Below are 15000 nucleotides of genomic sequence, written 5' to 3'. Positions count from 1 at the left end.
AGGAGATCGCTTCTTACCTGATATCATTTGAACAACATGAGGAGTGGCTCTCCTGCACCCTGAAGACCAGGTAACTAGACCTTCACTAGACCCTAACTAGACCTTCACTAGACCTTCACTTGACCCTCACTAGACCCTCACTAGACCTTCACTAGACCCTCACTAGACCCTCACTAGAGATAGAGTTGTGTGTTCCAGGCCCTCTTAGACCCCAGACCCTTACTGGTGTGTTGTGTTCCAGGCCCAGGAACGGCAGCATCATTCTGTACAACAGGAAGAAGGTGAAGTACCGCAAGGACGGGTTCTGCTGGAAGAAGAGGAAGGATGGCAAGACCACGAGAGAGGACCACATGAAGCTGAAGGTCCAGGGCATGGAGGTGTGTCATGTTGCCGGTTGCTGTCTCTGCTGTGGTTTCAGTTGTTAATGTTGCCGGTTGCTGTCTCTGCTCTGGTTTCAGTTGTTAATGTTGCCGGTTGCTGTCTCTGCTGTGGTTTCAGTTGTTAATGTTGCCGGTTGCTGTCTCTGCTCTGGTTTCAGTTGTTAATGTTGCTGGTTGCTGTCTCTGCTCTGGTTTCAGTTGTTAATGTTGCCGGTTGCTGTCTCTGCTCTGGTTTCAGTTGTTAATGTTGCCGGTTGCTGTCTCTGCTGTGGTTTCAGTTGTTAATGTTGCCGGTTGCTGTCTCTGCTGTGGTTTCAGTTGTTAATGTTGCCGGTTGCTGTCTCTGCTGTGGTTTCAGTTGTTAATGTTGCCGGTTGCTGTCTCTGCTCTGGTTTCAGTTGTTAATGTTGCCGGTTGCTGTCTCTGCTCTGGTTTCAGTTGTTAATGTTGCCGGTTGCTGTCTCTGCTCTGGTTTCAGTTGTTAATGTTGCCGGTTGCTGTCTCTGCTCTGGTTTCAGTTGTTAATGTTGCCGGTTGCTGTCTCTGCTCTGGTTTCAGTTGTTAATGTTGCCAGTTGCTGTCTCTGCTGTGGTTTCAGTTGTTAATGTTGCCGGTTGCTGTCTCTGCTCTGGTTTCAGTTGTTAATGTTGCCGGTTGCTGTCTCTGCTCTGGTTTCAGTTGTTAATGTTGCCGGTTGCTGTCTCTGCTGTGGTTTCAGTTGTTAATGTTGCCGGTTGCTGTCTCTGCTGTGGTTTCAGTTGTTAATGTTGCCGGTTGCTGTCTCTGCTGTGGTTTCAGTTGTTAATGTTGCCGGTTGCTGTCTCTGCTCTGGTTTCAGTTGTTAATGTTGCCGGTTGCTGTCTCTGCTCTGGTTTCAGTTGTTAATGTTGCCGGTTGCTGTCTCTGCTGTGGTTTCAGTTGTTAATGTTGCCAGTTGCTGTCTCTGCTGTGGTTTCAGTTGTTAATGTTGCCGGTTGCTGTCTCTGCTCTGGTTTCAGTGCCTGTACGGTTGCTACGTCCACTCCTCCATCGTGCCAACATTCCACAGGCGTTGCTACTGGTTGCTGCAGGTCAACACACGTTGCACGATGACAGATTCTGACCTGAACCGATCGATGGATTGCTGATCAATATGTTTGTTGTTGGCAGAACCCCGACATCGTGATGGTGCACTACCTCAACGTGCCGGCCCTGGAGGATTCTGGGAAATGCAGTCCGCTACTGTGTGCCGTGACCGACCGCCACGACAGCGCCAGGTGGAGCCGAGACGAGCTGCAGAGCCAGCTGAGGCCCATGTGTACGTACAAGTACACAGAGTACCTTCCTCCTGGTATATGGGTACTCTGGAGTATGTACAAATACACAGAGTACCTTCCCCGTAGTATCTGTGGTAGTAACATGCGGTATCTGTGTACTAGTTCACAGCATGAAGTGCTCAGTGGGATCAGGTGACTTCAGCATTGAGGACTTGGTTCAACACATTCTGGACCGGCAGAGAACCAAACCACAGCCACGCACACACACCTGCCTCTGTAACCCGACCCCAGGTAACACACCTGTGACACCACAGTGATGTCACAGTGACACCGCTGTGACATCACTGTGACATCACTGTGACATCGCTTTGTATCTGGACAGTCTCTTCAGGAGTGAACATTCCTCACCGCTGTAACAGCACCAAGCATCGCATCATCTCCCCCAAGCTGCCCTGTGAGGCGGGAGACACAGGGCGGGGAGGGGGAGGAGCCAAACAGAACAGCCCCGCCTCCTCGCCCCGCCCCTCAGCCACGTGAGTCTCTTCCCTATAGATTATGCTGTACATGTTATACTGTATATTTATATATGTGTGTTTTATTTTGTAGCAACGGCTTCTACGGCGACCTGACGGCTGTGGCGCTGCCCCAGAATGCCGTGCTCGTGATGGCAACGACCGCCGCCCTCGCAGGCGGGGCCAGAGGGGAGGAGGCGGGGCTTCCGCTCCCCCCCCCTCCTCCTCCTTCCGGCAGCGGGCCCGCCTCCTCTACTCCCCCCGACCAGGCATCGGGTGTGGCCCCCCTCCTCCCATCCCCCGTCATCGCCCCCTCCTCCTCCTCTTCCTCGTCCTCCCCTCCCCCCCGGCCTCCCCCAGCGGTCCACCTGACCTTTGACCCTGACTCCTTCCTCAACTCCCCCAAACAGGGCCAGACGTACGGCGGCCCTCCTCCCGCCTCTGCTGGTCTCTCCTCCTCCCTCTCTCCCCCATCCCTCGCTCTCTCCCTCTCCCCCATTTCCACCCCTCCCTCCTCTGTCTCCCCTCCTTCCTCGCTCTCCTCTCTTTCCTCCTCCCCGTCTTCCTCCTCCCTCCCCCCTCCGCTCTCCCTGTCTCCCCCCTCCTCTGTGGCCCCGCCCCTGCTCCCGCTCTGTCTGGAGCTAGGAGCTCTTGGGGAGTCCCAAGGGGCGGGGCATGAGGAAGAGGCTGGTCGAGCTGATGATGACGATGACGATGATGATGAAGGCAGCGCTCCCCCCACCAAGCTCGCTCTGCTGCAGGTGAGACTTAAAGGGACTATTTTCTTCAGTCAATGTATTTATCCGCTCCCTTTGACTCCTGTTTTTGTGTGCTTCAGACAAGCCACGCCTCCTCCTCCTGCCCGTCTCCACGGCAGCATACAGGAAGTGGCGCCGCTCCGTCGCCCACCCCGCCAGCCAATCAGACGCAGCTACAGGCCGAGGGGCCGCCCTGCGATCACCTGTCTGCTCAGGTGTCCTATCGGCCCCTGCTGCTGCGGCAGAGTCGGTCCGTCGGCTCTGCCCCCACCGCAGTCGCCATGGAAACCACTCACCCGGCGACACCCCCCATGCAGGTGAAGGAGGAGGGGAGGCGGAGCTATGACCCGGAGGACACCTGTATGGACACGCACCTGGAGGAGGTGGAGCCGTGTGAACGAGAGGGGGAGGAGCTGGACATCTCCTTCGACAGCCAGTTCCCCGACCTCATCTCTGACCTCATCACCGTGGAGGCCAATCCCGTCACGGCTCACGCCGCCGCGCCCAATCCGGCCATGTTCCCAGCGGGGGTCCGCTACATGGTGCCCCCCCAGCCCTCACCCTCCTCCTCCTTTATCCCCTTCCCTCACCCGCAGCCCTCGGCGGCCTCAACCCGCCTCGCCTCCATCACAGACTTCTCCCCAGAGTGGTCGTACCCTGAGGTAATCAATACTCTGTAATCAATACTCTTTAATCAATACTCTGTAATCAATACTCCTTTATTAATACTCCTTTATCAATACTCTGTAATCAATACTCTGTAATCAATACTCTTTAATCAATACACTGTAATCAATACTCTTTAATCAATACTTTGTAACCAATACTTCTCAATCAATACTCTGTAATCAATACTCCATAATCAATACTAACGGTTGTGCAAAATCTAGCTGTTATTATGGGATGTAGTGACTATAACCTGTTATTATGAGTGAGCACTGATAATGAACTCTCTGGCAAATGTAAACATGCTGTTCATTACAGTTCAATACAGTACATTATGGTTCAATACAGTACATTATGGTTCAATACAGTACATTATGATTCAATACAGTACATTATGGTTCAATACAGTACATTATGGTTTAATACAGTACATTATGATTCAATACAGTACATTATGATTCAATACAGTACATTATGATTCAATACAGTACATTACAGTTCAATACAGTACATTATGGTTCAATACAGTACATTACAGTTCAATACAGTACATTATGATTCAATACAGTACATTATGGTTCAATACAGTACATTATGGTTTAATACAGTACATTATGGTTCAATACAGTACATTATGATTCAATACAGTACATTATGGTTCAATACAGTACATTATGATTCAATACAGTACATTATGGTTCAATACAGTACATTATGCTCAATACAGTACATTATGGTTCAATACAGTACATTATGATTCAATACAGTACATTATGGTTCAATACAGTACATTACAGTTCAATACAGTACATTATGATTCAATACAGTACATTACAGTTCAATACAGTACATTATGGTTCAATACAGTACATTATGGTTCAATACAGTACATTATGATTCAATACAGTACATTATGATTCAATACAATACATTATGGTTCAATACAGTACATTATGATTCAATACAGTACATTATGGTTCAATACAGTACATTACAGTTCAATACAGTACATTATGAGTCAATACAGTACATTACAGCTCAATACAGTACACCTTGTGACTCACTCTCAACCAATCAGAAGGCTGGACTTTATCTACCCGTATTAATATGAAATACCAGTAGTAGTACTAACTCTGTGTGTGTGTGTGTGTGTGTGTGTGTGTGTGTTCAGGGAGGAGTGAAAGTATTGATCACAGGACCGTGGAGTGAGCTGTTAGGTCGATACTCGTGTGTGTTTGATCAGAGCACCGTGCCAGCTGCACTGATCCAACCTGGAGTACTACGCTGCTACTGTCCTGGTACACACACACAAACACACACACACACACACTACTCATAAGACCTCCAGGAGAACCTGATGTGGTCTCAATGTTCTCTCTTTCAGCCCACGAGGCCGGGCTGGTGTGTCTGCAGGTTCTGGAGTCTGGAGGTTCTGTGTCCTCTTCGGTTCTGTTTGAGTACCGAGCGAGGAACGCCAGCTCTCTGCCCAGCTCGCAGTTGGACTGGCTCTCATTGGACGGTGAGGTCACATGACTTCATGTTATAGAGGAACTCCACCAGATCACATGACTTCATTTTATAGAGGAACTTCACATGACTTCATTCGTTAGTCTCTATGGGTCTCACTCTGTGTGTTTTCTGTTGGCTCGTTAAGGAGCAAGAGGTCTCACTCTGTGTGTTTTCTGTTGGCACGTTGAGGAGTAAGAGGTCTCACTCTGTGTGTTTTCTGTTGGCTCGTTAAGGAGCAAGAGGTCTCACTCTGTGTGTTTTCTGTTGGCTCGTTAAGGAGCAAGAGGTCTCACTCTGTGTGTTTTCTGTGTGCAGATAATCAGTTCAGGATGTCCATCCTGGAGCGGCTCGAGCAGATGGAGCGCAGGATGGCAGACATGGCCGCCCGCGACAACAACAACAACCAGCAGCATCATCACCATCATCATCATCAACATGGCAGCCAGCAGGCCACGCCCCCTCCCCTTCCCCTACCTGAAGACCACGAACAGGTGAGAACGGCTGTAGTAATACTCTGTAAGAGGAGTGACATACAGTGTAGTAATACTCTGTAAGAGGAGTGACATACAGTGTAGTAATACTCTGTAAAGTATTTATTGGTTAATTGTTTGTGTCCTCAGTGGTTTGAGAGGAGGATTGTGGGAGTTTGTGAGAGGATGATGAGAGGAGGAAGGTGGGGAGGAGGAGGAGGAGGAGAAGGAGAGAGGCTTCATCACTCGGTCCGTCACCGCGGGATGACACTGCTCCACCTGGCTGCTGCTCAGGGATACACACACCTGATACACACTCTGATCCACTGGAGGTACACACACAAACCTTATACACACTCTGATCCACTGGAGGTACACACACACACCTGATACACACTCTGATCCACTGGAGGTACACACACACTGACTGTAGCTGTGTGTGTTGTAGGAGTGTGAAGAGCGACAGTCTGGACTTGGAACAGGAAGTTGATCCTCTCAACATCGACCACTTCTCCTGCACGCCGCTGGTAACAAACACACACACACACACACACACACACACACACACACACACACACACACACACACGTTCAAGCCCTGAGCGGTGTGAGGTCAGCAGTGTAACGTGTGTGTTTCAGATGTGGGCGTGTGCTCTGGGCCACCAGAGGGCAGCAGAGCTCCTGTACAGGTGGAACAGTTCTGCTTTGGGGATCCCTGATTCGCTGGGCCGCCTGCCACTCGCCGTGGCTCGCTCCCGAGGACACACTCTCCTCGCCACGGCGCTGGAGGAGCTGCACACGCACACGACGGACACGCACACAACGGACACGACGGACACGCACACGCACACAACGGACACATACACGCACGTGACGGATACGCATACAACAGACACACACACGTCGCCCTCGCCGCGGCCGTCCCCGTCGCCCCCGTCCACCAGCCCGGACACAGGTGAGCCGCCCAGCTTCAGGGTCAGGTGACAGGATTCCTGTCCTCTGATTGGCTCTAACGGTGTCTCTTCTCCCGCCTCCAGGTCTGAGCTCCTCCAGCAGCCTCCCCTCCCCCAGCGACCCCTCCTCCCACTCACCGAGCTCCGCCTACTCCAGTGGCCCCGCCCCCATGGACACCTCCCCTTTGTCTGCCTCCTCCCTCTCTGTTTCACCAGGTCACATGACCTCTCTGCCCGTCTCTCCTCCCTCCAGCCCAGGTAACGCCCGCTGTAATGCATGAGGGTCCTGGTCCTGGTCCTGGTCTTGGTCCTGGTCCTGGTCTTGGTCTTGGTCTTGGTCCTGGTCCTGGTCCTGGTCTGCCCCTCTGATCCTCATTGTTCCTCATCCCTCGCAGGTTTGGACCCTGGAGGATCCAGAGATTCTCCGCTTCACCTGATGGACTACGAGAGCTCCTCCTCCCCCCACACACACACATACACACACACATACGCACACACCTATGCACACGCACACCTGGCAGGGGGGCGGGTGGAGGACCAGCTGGAGGACCAGCTGCTGGGCTACAGCGAGAACGCCGAGAACGAAGGCGAGGAAGAGGAGTTCCTGGAGGAGGAGGTGCTGCAGGTATGCTTTAGTCCTGAGTTCAGACTTAGTCCTGAGTTCAGACTTAGTCCTGCGTTTAGACTTGGTCCTGAGTTTAAATGTGCTGGCTCCAGGTGGACATGGCGACGCTGGCGGAGCAGATCCTCGAGGCGACCCCAGAGCGAATCAAACAGGAGGACTTCCCCCGGGGGGCGGAGTCACCGCTTAGAGAGAGGCGGGACAACGCCGCCACACAGGACACCTGGCTGGCCACCTACCTGGACGCGGTCGACGCCCACACACATGCGGGCGACGCCCACACACACTCCCCTCCCAGGTGAGCCTCCGGCGTGGATACCGCGCTCTGCCCGTGACAATACTGTCACGGGCAGAGCGCGGTATCGATGTGCGTGTGTGCGCTTGCAGGCGGGCGTGTCCGCCCTCGCCGCTCAGCGCGCTGGCGCTGCATAGGCTCCGCCCACCCTCCTCCGCGGCGTGGGCGGAGTTCCTGAACGCGTCGGCCAATGGGAAGATAGAGAGAGACTTCGCGCTGCTGACGCTGACGGACGGAGAGCAGCGGGAGCTGTACGAGGCCGCGCGCATCATCCAGAGCGCCTTCAGGAGATACAAGGTACTGTACAAGTACACAAAGAGTACTAGTACACACTGACACCTGTTTGTTACTGTGATGAAACAAACAGCATGTACAAGTACACACCTGTGTACTGTGATGTCACAGCTGCTGGAATGTCCTCTGTCTTCTTCAGGGTCGGAGGTTAAAGGAGCAGCAGGACATGGCAGCCGCCGTCATACAGAGATGCTACAGGAAATACAAACAGGTGTGTGTGTGTGTGTGTGTGTGTGTGTGTGTGTTACTGTTTGTCCTCCAGCTTCACTAACACTGGACTAACCTGCATCTCTCCCTCTCTCTGGCTAGCTAACATGGATAGCTCTGAAGGTAATGTGTGTGTGTGTGTGTGTGTGTGTGTGTGTGTGTGTGTGTAGACTCTTCAACAGGTTGTGTTTCCAGTGATGTGAATGTTTTTATTCAATCAAAGATAACTTGTTCCCTTCCTCTGTAGGGCTCAGCCTTAGAGATAGAGTAAGAGATGAGGTTCCTCTGTAGGGCTCAGCCTTAGAGATAGAGTAAGGAGATGAGGTTCCTCTGTAGGGCTCAGCCTTAGAGATAGAGTAAGGAGATGAGGTTCCTCTGTAGGGCTCAGCCTTAGAGATAGAGTAAGGAGATGAGGTTCCTCTGTAGGGCTCAGCCTTAGAGATAGAGTAAGAGATGAGGTTCCTCTGTAGGGCTCAGCCTTAGAGATAGAGTAAGGAGATGAGGTTCCTCTGTAGGGCTCAGCCTTAGAGATAGAGTAAGGAGATGAGGTTCCTCTGTAGGGCTCAGCCTTAGAGATAGAGTAAGAGATGAGGTTCCTCTGTAGGGCTCAGCCTTAGAGATAGAGTAAGGAGATGAGGTTCCTCTGTAGGGCTCAGCCTTAGAGATAGAGTAAGGAGATGAGGTTCCTCTGTAGGGCTCAGCCTTAGAGATAGAGTAAGGAGATGAGGTTCCTCTGTAGGGCTCAGCCTTAGAGATAGAGTAAGGAGATGAGGTTCCTCTGTAGGGCTCAGCCTTAGAGAGTAAGAAGGACATGAGCAGGTTCAGAGGGCCGATATGAACCTCATGTTTATGAGGGTTCAGAGCTGCTTTGTTCTCATTTCATCCTTGATTCCTCTGGTCTGTACTGGTCCTGGTCTATACTGGTCCTGGTCTGTACTGGTCCTGGTCTGTACTAGTCCTGATCTGTACTGGTCCTGGTCAGTACTGGTCTGTACTGGTCCTGGAGGACTCTAACGGGGCCACTCCGTCCCTCAGTATGCTCTCTATAAGAAGATGACCCAGGCGGCCATCTTGATCCAGTCCAAGTTCAGGTCTTACTACGAGCAGAAGCGCTTCCAGCAGAGCCGGCGGGCGGCGGTCCTCATCCAGCAGTACTACCGCAGCTACAAGGAGTACGAGAGGCTGAAGCAGAGGGGGGCCGGCCACAACCCCAAGACCAAGTAAGCCTGGACCAGACCAGGTCTGGACCTCCTGTTAGAACCAACAGGAGGACCAGACCAGGTCTGGACCTCCTGTTAGAACCAACAGGAGGACCAGACCAGGTCTGGACCTCCTGTTAGAACCAACAGGAGGACCAGACCTGGTTTTAACACATGTCGTCTTTAGGGGGTCGTTCTTGACGAAGAAACAGGACCAGGCAGCTCGGAAGATCATGAGGTTCCTGAGACGCTGCAGACACAGGTAACACACACACACACACACACACACACACACACACACACACACACACACACACACACACACACACACACACATTATTTTCCTAAAAATAATTGGATTTAGTTTTAGTTTGGATATGAAAATGTTTTGACTGAAAGTGTGTGTGTGTGTGTGTGTGTGTGTGTGTGTGTGTGTGTGTGTGTGTGTGTGTGTGTGTCTCTAGGATAAAGGAGCTGAAGCAGACGAGGGAGCTGGAGAGGAGAGGCCTGACCACTTAAAGTGTTTCCTGCTGTCCTCACCTGTCTGTCTGTCCTCACCTGTCTGTCTGTCCTCACCTGTCTGACAGCGTGGGCCGCGTGCCCTGCACACAGCCTTCAGGCAGCAGCACAGATTTAAGTTGAATCCCTCCACGACGAGCGGCTCTCGCTGCGCCCCTTCAGACGGCGTCAGACGCCGTCCACGCAATGCATGCTGGGATACTCGATTAACGTGAGCGATCGGCTGAAAATAGGAGGCTCCGCCAAGTCGCTCCTGTCAGCCGCCGCTCAGGGCAAACTGCCCCGAGACCGACTCCCATGATCCTCTCTGTGCACGGCCACCGACCAATCAGAGGAGACGTGTTGCTGCTGTGGGATTCTTCAACGTGAAAACAGAGACTTATAGAAAAACACAATCACATATTTAAACACACACACACACACACATATATATATATATATATGTATGTGTGTGTGTGTGTGTGTATATATATACATATATGTATGTGTGTGTGTGTGTATATATATATACATATATATATGTGTGTGTGTGTATATATATGTATGTATATATATACATACATACATACATACATACATACATAGATATCTATATATATATATATATATATATATATATACATACATAGATATCTATATATAGATAGATATATATTCTAATGTCGGACTTTATATGCTATGGATGTTGATATTTATTACAGCATGACCTGTTAATGTCAGTGTATGAGAGAGAGAGTGTGTGTGCGTGTGTGTGTGTGTGTGCGTGTGTGCGTGCGCTGCACAGATTGTGAGGTTGAGTCTTAAGGAACCCCCCTGACCTCTGATCATCCTGATTATTTGATAAACTGTGACGTCATCACTGTGATGTCATCACTGTGATGTCATCGTCAACAAGTTTCTCCAGAAGTCAGCGGGACTTTGTTGCTGCGTTGTCAACAACAAGGAGCAACTTCCTGAAACAGATGTTTGTTCTTATTCTATTGCCACTTTCATTCATACGACTTTTTCTCCTCTTATTCATTTTACTTCTTTTATTTATTCTACTTCTACTTTTATTTCTTCTTCAGCCGTTGCGGTGAATCTTTGCATGAGTTATTAATTGTTGTTCATGTGAAAACTGTAAAGATGAAACATTATTCTACACGATGAATAAACAGATGTTTTCTATTTGTTTGCTTCTTGCTGGTCCGTCATTTATTCTCTAGAGACGTACCCGTGTTCCTGATGACACTTCTCTAGACGTACCCATGTTCCTGATGACACTTCTCTAGAGACGTACCCGTGTTACTAATGACACTTCTCTAGACATACCCGTGTTCCTGATGACACTTCTCTAGAGACGTACCCGTGTTCCTGATGACACTTCTCTAGAGACGTACCCGTGTTCCTGATGACACTTCTCTAGACGTACCCGTGTTACTAATGACACTTCTCTAGACATACCCGTGTTCCTGATGACACTTCTCTAGACATACCCGTGTTCCTGATGACACTTCTCTAGAGACGTACCCGTGTTCCTGATGACACTTCTCTAGAGACGTACCCGTGTTCCTGATGACACTTCTCTAGACATACCCGTGTTCCTGATGACACTTCTCTAGAGACGTACCCGTGTTCCTGATGACACTTCTCTAGACGTACCCATGTTCCTGATGACACTTCTCTAGAGACGTACCCGTGTTACTAATGACACTTCTCTAGACATACCCGTGTTCCTGATGACACTTCTCTAGAGACGTACCCGTGTTCCTGATGACACTTCTCTAGAGACGTACCCGTGTTCCTGATGACACTTCTCTAGACGTACCCGTGTTACTAATGACACTTCTCTAGACATACCCGTGTTCCTGATGACACTTCTCTAGAGACGTACCCGTGTTACTGATGACACTTCTCTAGACGTACCCGTGTTCCTGATGACACTTCTCTAGAGACGTACCCGTGTTCCTGATGACACTTCTCTAGACGTACCCGTGTTCCTGATGACACTTCTCTAGACGTACCCGTGTTCCTGATGACACTTCTCTAGAGACGTACCCGTGTTACTAATGACACTTCTCTAGACATACCCGTGTTCCTGATGACACTTCTCTAGAGACGTACCCGTGTTCCTGATGACACTTCTCTAGACGTACCCGTGTTCCTGATGACACTTCTCTAGAGACGTACCCGTGTTCCTGATGACACTTCTCTAGAGACGTACCCGTGTTCCTGATGACACTTCTCTAGACGTACCCGTGTTCCTGATGACACTTCTCTAGACGTACCCGTGTTCCTGATGACACTTCTCTAGACGTACCCGTGTTCCTGATGACACTTCTCTAGAGACGTACCCGTGTTACTGATGACACTTCTCTAGACGTACCCGTGTTCCTGATGACACTTCTCTAGACGTACCCGTGTTACTGATGACACTTCTCTAGACGTACCCGTGTTCCTGATGACACTTCTCTAGACGTACCCGTGTTCCTGATGACACTTCTCTAGACGTACCCGTGTTCCTGATGACACTTCTCTAGACGTACCCGTGTTCCTGATGACACTTCTTTAGAGACGTACCCGTGTTCCTGATGACACTTCTCTAGACGTACCCGTGTTCCTGATGACACTTCTCTAGACGTACCCGTGTTCCTGATGACACTTCTCTAGAGACGTACCCGTGTTCCTGATGACACTTCTCTAGAGACGTACCCGTGTTCCTGATGACACTTCTCTAGAGACGTACCCATGTTCCTGATGACACTTCTCTAGACGTACCCGTGTTCCTGATGACACTTCTCTAGACGTACCCGTGTTCCTGATGACACTTCTCTAGACGTAGACACTTCTCTAGACGTACCCGTGTTCCTGATGACACTTCTCTAGAGACGTACCCGTGTTACTGATGACACTTCTCTAGAGACGTACCCGTGTTTCTGATGACACTTCTCTAGACGTACCCGTGTTCCTGATGACACTTCTCTAGACGTACCCGTGTTCCTGATGACACTTCTTTAGAGACGTACCCGTGTTCCTGATGACACTTCTCTAGACGTACCCGTGTTCCTGATGACACTTCTCTAGACGTACCCGTGTTCCTGATGACACTTCTCTAGAGACGTACCCGTGTTCCTGATGACACTTCTCTAGAGACGTACCCGTGTTCCTGATGACACTTCTCTAGAGACGTACCCATGTTCCTGATGACACTTCTCTAGACGTACCCGTGTTCCTGATGACACTTCTCTAGACGTACCCGTGTTCCTGATGACACTTCTCTAGACGTACCCGTGTTCCTGATGACACTTCTCTAGACGTAGACACTTCTCTAGACGTACCCGTGTTCCTGATGACACTTCTCTAGAGACGTACCCGTGTTACTGATGACACTTCTCTAGAGACGTACCCGTGTTTCTGATGACACTTCTCTAGACGTACCCGTGTTCCTGATGACACTTCTCTAGACGTACCCGTGTTCCTGATGACACTTCTTTAGAGACGTACCCGTGTTCCTGATGACACTTCTCTAGACGTAGACGCTTCTCTAGACGTACCCGTGTTCCTGATGACACTTCTCTAGACGTACCCGTGTTCCTGATGACACTTCTTTAGAGACGTACCCGTGTTCCTGATGACACTTCTCTAGACGTAGACGCTTCTCTAGACGTACCCTTGTTTCTGATGACACTTCTCTAGACGTACCCGTGTTCCTGATGACGCTTCTCTAGACGTACCTGTGTTCCTGATGACACTTCTCTAGAGACGTACCCGTGTTCCTGATGACACTTCTCTAGAGACGTACCCGTGTTCCTGATGACACTTCTCTAGAGACGTACCCGTGTTCCTGATGACACTTCTCTAGAGACGTACCCATGTTCCTGATAACACTTCTCTAGACATACCCGTGTTCCTGATGACACTTCTCTAGACGTAGACGCTTCTCTAGACGTACCCGTGTTCCTGATGACACTTCTCTAGACGTACCCGTGTTCCTGATGACGCTTCTCTAGACGTACCCGTGTTCCTGATGACACTTCTCTAGAGACGTACCCGTGTTCCTGATAACACTTCTCTAGACGTACCCGTGTTCCTGATGACACTTCTCTAGACGTACCCGTGTTCCTGATGACACTTCTCTAGACGTACCCGTGTTCCTGATGACACTTCTCTAGACATACCCGTGTTCCTGATGACACTTCTCTAGACATACCCGTGTTCCTGATGACACTTCTTTAGAGACGTACCCGTGTTCCTGATGACACTTCTCTAGACATACCCGTGTTCCTGATGACACTTCTCTAGAGACGTATCCGTGTTCCTGATGACACTTCTCTAGAGACGTACCCGTGTTACTGATGACACTTCTCTAGAGACGTACCCGTGTTCCTGATGACACTTCTCTAGAGACGTACCCGTGTTACTGATGACACTTCTCTAGACGTACCCGTGTTTTCAAAGTGTTTTCATCCTGTTCCTTTCATTTCTTTTATATATATATTTATAGCCCCTGAAGTACATATTTGCTTTCATCCTCAAACACACAAACTGAAGATTGTTGATTTGTAATAACTTTATTAACATTCTCCAATAGCGTCATTTACATCAGGGGTCCAAAAGCCATGTGACCTCCCAGAATGCACCTGGGCAGGTTCTTAAAGGGATAAACTCACATTTGCTGCATGCGTCAGTTTAAAAAGTGATTATTTAACATTTGAAATGAAAATATTAGCTGATAATAACCATGATAATACAATAACAATAATATTAAAAACAATAATAATAACTTACCATAATAATATATATGTTCATACATGCATGATATTGACAGTCATGAAACATAATTTCCAAACATACATTAATCAATTAATACATAAAACATACAAAACCATGAATGTAATGTTTTTGTGATGAGGTTAAATGGTTCTAAAGAACTACAGGAATGTATTCATAAAATATAGCTTCATAAACATACTCTTAAAGATACAGGTCAGCAAATAAAAGACTAATAGAAGCGTGAGAGAATTATTATTATTATTATTATTATTTTTTAAATCTAGCATGCTTTTTAAAATTTCCAAATTGGAAGTTAAGAAATAAATGTACATGTATGCTTTTACCCTCCAATTGCCTTTTTATAATTAGTATTTATATTGTATATATATATATATATATATATATATATATATATATATATATATATATATATATGTATATATATATATATATATATATATATATATATATATATATATATATATATATATATATACATACATATATATATATGTATACATATATATGTATACATATACATATATATGTATACATATATATATATGTAATTATCACAGTGTTTTGATTTGAAACGTTTCTGACAATATT

General features: G+C 48.6%; 2 protein-coding genes across 6 annotated transcripts in view; one reads left to right on the top strand and one right to left on the bottom strand.

The window, feature by feature from the left end:
* The window catches only part of camta2 (calmodulin binding transcription activator 2), an 11730-nt gene extending 1643 nt beyond the window's left edge, over window positions 1–10087 (top strand). For 4 of the 5 annotated variants that reach the window (XM_068587798.1, XM_068587793.1, XM_068587794.1 and 1 more), the window contains 23 exons: window positions 3–70; window positions 242–377; window positions 1379–1450; window positions 1530–1677; window positions 1799–1927; window positions 2019–2169; window positions 2243–2909; window positions 2987–3568; window positions 4744–4870; window positions 4957–5091; window positions 5397–5572; window positions 5702–5883; window positions 6000–6078; window positions 6190–6505; window positions 6588–6761; window positions 6899–7128; window positions 7221–7423; window positions 7513–7717; window positions 7854–7925; window positions 8024–8044; window positions 8957–9141; window positions 9308–9382; window positions 9585–10087. In XM_068587798.1, the coding sequence (XP_068443899.1) occupies window positions 3–70; window positions 242–377; window positions 1379–1450; window positions 1530–1677; window positions 1799–1927; window positions 2019–2169; window positions 2243–2909; window positions 2987–3568; window positions 4744–4870; window positions 4957–5091; window positions 5397–5572; window positions 5702–5883; window positions 6000–6078; window positions 6190–6505; window positions 6588–6761; window positions 6899–7128; window positions 7221–7423; window positions 7513–7717; window positions 7854–7925; window positions 8024–8044; window positions 8957–9141; window positions 9308–9382; window positions 9585–9639 (4188 nt within the window). In that variant the 3' untranslated portion in view covers window positions 9640–10087. The remainder of the gene's footprint in view (window positions 1–2; window positions 71–241; window positions 378–1378; window positions 1451–1529; window positions 1678–1798; window positions 1928–2018; window positions 2170–2242; window positions 2910–2986; window positions 3569–4743; window positions 4871–4956; window positions 5092–5396; window positions 5573–5701; window positions 5884–5999; window positions 6079–6189; window positions 6506–6587; window positions 6762–6898; window positions 7129–7220; window positions 7424–7512; window positions 7718–7853; window positions 7926–8023; window positions 8045–8956; window positions 9142–9307; window positions 9383–9584) is intronic. The other variant, XM_068587795.1, reaches the window with a different exon arrangement.
* The window catches only part of trappc1 (trafficking protein particle complex subunit 1), a 54421-nt gene that overhangs the window by 28777 nt on the left and 10644 nt on the right, over window positions 1–15000 (bottom strand). The gene's annotated exons all lie outside the window — the stretch shown is intronic.

Source organism: Clinocottus analis, unplaced genomic scaffold (assembly GCF_023055335.1).
Source record: "Clinocottus analis isolate CAN_PGR_092001 unplaced genomic scaffold, fCliAna1.0.p SCAF_21, whole genome shotgun sequence".
Lineage (NCBI taxonomy): Eukaryota > Metazoa > Chordata > Actinopteri > Perciformes > Cottidae > Clinocottus > Clinocottus analis.
Note: the sequence above shows the minus strand (reverse complement) of the source record. Positions and strands in the feature narration are given on the sequence as shown.